This window comes from Pseudorca crassidens, chromosome 8 (genome assembly GCF_039906515.1).
Source record: "Pseudorca crassidens isolate mPseCra1 chromosome 8, mPseCra1.hap1, whole genome shotgun sequence".
In the NCBI taxonomy this organism is placed as follows: Eukaryota; Metazoa; Chordata; class Mammalia; order Artiodactyla; family Delphinidae; genus Pseudorca; species Pseudorca crassidens.
In genome coordinates, this window is record NC_090303.1 from 47,324,515 (window position 1) to 47,330,593 (window position 6,079).

Here is a 6,079-nt window from a genome sequence, read left to right on the forward strand (position 1 = left end):
AGAAACTATTGGATGTCTAGAGGTTAACCTGGGGTTAGATCATTCTAATGATTTTTTAAAATAGATAAATGTGTAGAAATTACAATAAAACTATAATATATAAAGGAAGCTGAGAAAACACCCATGGTTAATGTTAAAGTACTTAAGACAAAGGCCAGTGCTGCAAACTGCTATCTTTGCAGGCATTTGATGTTTATATATAGGGTTTCCCATATTAGGAAATAGGAATTCTTTTAAGAGTGATAGAAAATATACTGGGAGGGAGGGAGGAGGGGGTGGTGAGACAGAGACACACAGAGAGAAATATACAGGACACTCCCAGCGTTTTGTGGCTTTTACTCCATATATGAAAGAAGACAAAAACATACAAAGTATATGTACAACTAAAATTCAACAATATATACAGAAATGTTTCTTGATATAAATGTCCCTATTAGCTTAGTGAATGCCACCAATTCACCTAGTAAAGATGTCAAAGCAATAGAATGGTGATTTTGGTTGTTTCCTCTGTCTTTCCTGATTCCAGTTCAGGGTTTGGGGGTAGGGGTGGGGGAAAAGTGGTTTTGTTTTGTTTTGTTTAAATCATCATTCTTGCTCATTGCATTTTGATAAAACATGCAGCGTTCCCTCTGTGGCAACGTTCTAATCTTACAGCTGATTTTTCCTTAGAGTAGGGCTGTTATGTGAGGTTTTCTTTTTTCTTTCCTTCCTTCCTTCCTTCCTTCCTCCCTCCCTCTTTCTTTCTCTCTTTCTTTTTTCTTTCTCTCTTTTTTTCTTTCTTTCGTTCTTTCTTTCTTTCGTCAGTCTGGGATTGTAAATAAAAATGCAGGAGTCCGAAATGCTTCTCTTTCATCATGTAATGTCTTAAGCTCATTAAACAAGTAAAAACGCTGCCATGTTTGCGCAGATTCTTCTCGTGGGGGAAAATGTCTGTTAAAAAAAGTCCTTTTGATGGATACTCCCAAAGAGAAAAAGAGGCTCAGCGCCTGGATCCCAAGGGGTATGGGAAAATATCCTTACAGTGAGAGGTTTCAGGAGTGCTGGCACAGAAACCAGTCCCCCCCATCCTCTCTGTACCTCTATCTCTCCTTCTCTCTCTCTAAGATGCAAAATCAATTACTGAGGCTGCTCAAGGGAAAAGGCAGATGAAGAAAGGAAATGAAAAAAAAAAAAGGTGGGAAGGAAGGAGGGAGGCAAAAAAAGGAAGAGAGAGAGAGAGAGAGAGAGAGAGAGAGAGAGAGAGGCTGAGGGGAAGGGAGAGGAGAGAGAGAGGGAGCAAGCACCCAGACGGTCTGGCCACACATAAGAGTCCTCCCAAGCCTGCTCCTTGGCTCGGTTTGGCAGATGCAAGCAGGTCCCGGATCCTCCTTGCCTTGTTCAGACGTTTCCCTAGGGTATCGATTTCCCTCGGATAACTCACATCATCTGTGGTCTCTGCATCGTGTCCTGGTGTGGAGAGGAGTACCAATGCGAATAGCCGGGCATGTAGCTGTTGGGGGGCATACTGACGCCCTTGGCCGAGGCAGAAACGTCCCACACCGGAGGCAGCGCCGGCGAGCGCGGCGACAGGGCCGCTGAGCCTGGGAGAGGGTCGCTCTCATGCGGGTTACTGCCCTGCTTCAGCAGTTTCTTAAACTTAGAGCGTTTGTTCTGAAACCATATCTTCACCTGGAACGAAACGCAGCAGCCATCATTAGGCCCGAAAAACATCGAACCAGTGCCTATAGCTGGGAGAAAAAAAAAAAAACAAACCCGCGAACGCCAAGCCCTCAAGACCCCGCCTTCCTCCACCTCTTTCTAGCCGCTCCCCTCTCCCCAACCCCACCCCACCCCCACCATTTACTTGGTATCTTGTCCGGATACCTAAAGTCATTGTAACTCTTCAGTTAGATGCAAGCCTAGGTTTGAAACAACAGCATAAATAAGAATAAAACAAGAATAAAGGCGAATGAAATAGCTGGGTTCAAAGTCTAAAGGAGTAGTTTTAAACGGAAAGCCAACTGAATGCACTTCCTCAAATAGCCTGGCATCTCTGCGTGTACTGTGTGCAAATGACTAAGAACAGATGAAAGCCTGTCCATTTATAACCAGATGCCTTGACTATATCTATGCATATACTGCATAGGCCACAGACTGTACATGGAGCATCTTCCTTCTGACATAATCCTGCAGGGATTAGGGACTGTGCCTCACTCGTTCCCTACTTTGTATGTTGCTCAGTCAAACTGTGGTCATGATTGTCAGTGCAGTCACTAAAAGTCAAAGGGCTCCGGAAAGTTAAATGCGAACCAGGAATCTAAGACGGGAGCATATCTAAGCTAACATCCCAGATCTACTGTATTTGAAAAAGGACATCCTATGGTACAGCTTCCTTTACCTTTAAAATTACTTAGCCCTAGGAGTCTGCTTTTCCAAGAGGAATACAAGTTACTGAGTAGCAGGAATCCCTTTAGACATGGCTCCAGTGGCAACATGGCAAGAGAAAGCAGGCTGAATTGAAAAGAAGAGCTTGAGGAGCATCTGTTCTAAGGCACCACAGAATCACTCCCCAGCAAGAGTCTCATAAAACCTGAAGTCCCCTTGCTGAAGATCACCCATTTCAGATGAGGCCTACCACCCCATGCAGCTAAGTTAATCGACAAGGACAAAAACCACAGGTGATTGCAGCCCGGCTTTATGACCAGGGTCCTAATACACCTGCCTAAACCTCTTCCTGTGAAGTCTGAAGTGCCCCATATGTCTTTCAAATTAGTAGGACAGGAGAACTTCAGCAACTGTACTTAACTGAGGCTTCACCTGCTGTAATTTGGGCACGTTTCTCTTTGATCTCCAGCTCTGCCATTGCTCCCAAGTTCTGTGATCCAGGGAGGTATCTTAGCCTGCATCAACCAGTCAACCAGGACGATTTAACCACTGAGTTTATGGCAATTTTCAGAAAAACTCACCTCACGCATCCTAGGATGAAGAGTTTGCGCCTTGGTCCCCTTACTAAATCCTATTGGAACCTATGCCTGTCTGGCTAACACACCCCCCTTTCACTTCGTAATTCTTTCAATGCCAATGAGTTGAAATCCTTATTAAGTCCCAGGGCCCACAAAAAGATCCTTAAGAAACATGGGTCTTATTCTGTCTCCTGACCTGAACATCTTTTTCTCTTTCTCCTGCTTGTTCTCTTTTGTGTTGTTCTACTCTGGAACAGGACTCGATTAAACTATCAGTTTGGTCGCCAAAGGACACTAGGCTGGGGTGGGGTCGTCGAGGGTTGGGAGGATGTGCAAATCCAATCCAGTATTCAACACCAGGTCATTTATTCCAAACTGTGTTGTCCCGGGAAAATGCGTAACTGGAGCAAAGGCATTTGTCATTAAGCTCCTTCCATCCTTGGTTGACTAGGCCAAGAGTTCCTCCTGATGTGCTCCCTGCACAATCTGAAAGTGGGGTCAGCATTTCAGGAATACTCGGGCTTCTCGGGAATTACCTGTGTTTGTGTCAGTCCTAAGGAAGCTGCCAGTTCAGCTCTCTCGGGAAGGGCCAGGTACTGAGTCTGCTGAAAGCGATGGTTTAAAGCCTGGAGCTGCAGGCTGGAATAAATGGTCCGAGGTTTTCGAATCTTTTTCCCTTTTCCATTGAACCTGATTTCCCCGTTTTCAATCACTGTGGTTTTTTGTTGATCTGCAAACAAAGGATACAGAGGAGCGGTCACCCGTGAGGCTACTGCTGCAGTCTCCCTGAGCTTGGCCTGGCCTGCGCCGAGTCTTCCCAAAGCCAATAAGAGTTTCCTCGAAGCGTCCCCACGCCACCCTGACCTCTCTGGGTTCACAGTGCCCGGGTGCTCCCAGCGGCTGCAAAAGCCTCTTTCCGACCCTGACTCTGTCTCTCATAATGCGCGGTGGCCGTACAGAGGGAGCGCCCTGGGCCCCAGGGCAAACAGCCTAGCTCTGCCGCAGCGGAGGCGGCGCCAGCCGCTCTCTGGGGCGCGCGGCGCCGCTGGGCGACTGCTCTCTCCGCGGAGCGGGGCCCCTCGGCCTGGCTTTACAGTGCCCTAAGGTGTGCTTGAGCCACCCTAGTGATTTTGCGGCCAGCTGGCTTGATGTCACTAGCTCCAAGCCCGGTGCATCAAGATCCCTCGGTGTGTTCAAAAATGATTCTGCTGAGAGGGACCAAAACCCCAAACAAAACACAACGAGCCGCTCAGACCAGCACCCGAGCAGGCTGAGCCTCACGCGGCAACTTTGTCCCCCAAGGGTGCTGAGCCCTGGGCTTCACCTCCACGAACAAAGGAGCAGCCAACAGTGTATCGAAAACCCAAGGGAGGGGGCCCAGTTAGGGGTGGGTGTGGGAGACACCTCAAAGCCTGCGGGAAAGAGCCCAGTTGTCACCAGCTTAACCAGAGCCGGAGGCCACGCCAGCTTCTCCCCGGGTCACCGAAGCGCACTGGGCGCCTCACGCAAAGTAGGCCACTGGCCGCCCAGATTAGGCTGGGGAGCAAAACACGCTCCCCAGTTCCGGCCCAGAAATGTCCCCAGTCCTGCCAAACGCGGTTCACAACCCGGAGGGGAGGAGAGAGGCAAAGGGCGCACGGACCCAGCGGGCTGGAGAGCGCAGTGCGGACCAACAGGTCGAGCGAAGCCCGCGCCGAGCCGGAGGCGCGGCCCGAGCGGCGCGCCAGAGACGAGGGAGCGAGACGGGTCCAGCCTCGAGGAAGCCGAGGGTCCGCGGCTGCGGGAAGGGGCCCGGCCGGGCGAGGCCGGCAGGCCGGCGCCAGGAGAGCGGGCGCGCACGAGGCCTGGCCGGGGGCGCGCCGGGCCGCCTGGGGGAGGGGGCCGGCGGAGGCCCCGGCGTTGAGGAAGTAAACGGGGCGGGCGGGGTAGGGGGCAGCCGGGAGGCGGGAGAAGCGAGCTGCCCCAGCGGCCTCTCACCTGTGTCGTCCCCTCGCGTCTGGGCGGCCGCGCTGCTGTTGTGGTAGGACTGGAGGTAAGGGCTGTGCTGCGAGTGGCTCATGTAGGGGTAGGCGGCGAGCGAGCGGTGGTTGTAGGAGTTGCCGCCGCCCGATGCGTAGGGCGAGCCGTGGTGGTGGTGCTGGTGGTGGTGGTGGTGCGAGCCGGCCGCCGCCGCCGCCGCCGCCGCCGCCGAGTGCAGGCAGTGCAGAGGGTAGTGCGCGCCTGCCATGGCCGGGGAGCTCTGCTGCGAGTGCGGCGGCGGCGGCGGCGGCGGCGGCGGCGGCGGCGGCGGCGGCGGCTGCTGCTGTTGCTGCTGCTGCTGCTGCTGCTGCTGCTGTTGCTGCTGCTGTTGTTGCCCGAACTCCATGAAGGCGGATTTGGACGAGTCCTGGCCTTCCAAGCCGTCAGCCATCGTAGTCATGGTCATCATCAAAACTTTGGGGGCTGGAGAAAGCCTTCTCCCGGGTTTCCTCCACCCTCCCCCACTTGGCTCGCGCCGCTCTCCCCTCTGCAGCCACCTTAGCTCTTGGGATCCTTGCAAAATAAAAATAAAAATAAAATAATAATAATGATAATAAAAATTTAAAAAAGAGAGAGAGGGGGCGGAGGTGGTTCTCCCTCTCCTTCGCTCTTCTCTAATATATATATATTTAATATAAAGAGATATAGTGAGCGGGGCCTTGTTAACTCAAAGGGAGGAGGAAGGGGGAGGGATGGGAGAGGAGAGGGGGAGGGGGGAATCTGCTCTCCCCCCCTTCTTTTCCCCCCTTGGATTTTTTGGGGGCTGGTGCAGTTTAAGGCAGAGATTTTAAGGTGGATTCTGCGAAAGTTGCGCGTCTGCTTTCAGACTTGATGCAGACGCCACGAGTCGAACGGTTTGTCTCCAAAGGGCAGCGCCTCCCCATTGGTCAGTCGCCCCCTGACGTCACCGGCGCACGGCTTCCACTGGTGTGTGCGCGGCTCGCCGAGTTCTTCGCCTACCTTCGGCAACTCCAATCCCAGCCCCGAGCTGCAGCCGGGGGCCGCTCAGCTCCGCGCACAGGGCCTCCGGGGAGGGGGGTGCCTCCGCCCGGCCTGTCGCCGACGCCTCCCGCCGCAGCTCGAGCCCCCAAACCCGGAGCCTCAGTTCCCTATACCGC

General features: G+C 52.8%; 1 protein-coding gene across 1 annotated transcript; it reads right to left on the minus strand.

Annotated features, from left to right (window-relative positions):
- Nucleotides 1-321: 321 nt before the first annotated feature.
- On the minus strand, nucleotides 322-5,778 carry DLX6 (distal-less homeobox 6). Its single transcript, XM_067746346.1, has 3 exons — nucleotides 4,920-5,778; nucleotides 3,479-3,672; nucleotides 322-1,668 (listed from the first exon to the last, which is right to left on the minus strand). Exons 1-3 carry the CDS (start codon nucleotides 5,368-5,370, stop codon nucleotides 1,417-1,419), a joined length of 897 nt encoding a protein of 298 aa, XP_067602447.1. The 5' UTR covers nucleotides 5,371-5,778; the 3' UTR covers nucleotides 322-1,416.
- Between the last annotated feature and the right edge of the window lie 301 nt (nucleotides 5,779-6,079).

Coding starts and splice junctions, on each gene's coding strand:
- DLX6 (XM_067746346.1), bottom strand. CDS start 5,370: ATGATGACCATGACTACGATGGCTGACGGCTTGGAAGGCCAGGACTCG. Junction 3,673..4,919: donor GACGCGAGGGGACGACACAG/GTGAGAGGCCGC, acceptor CTTTGTTTGCAG/ATCAACAAAAAACCACAGTG. Junction 1,669..3,478: donor TAGGACTGACACAAACACAG/GTAATTCCCGAG, acceptor GTTTCGTTCCAG/GTGAAGATATGGTTTCAGAA.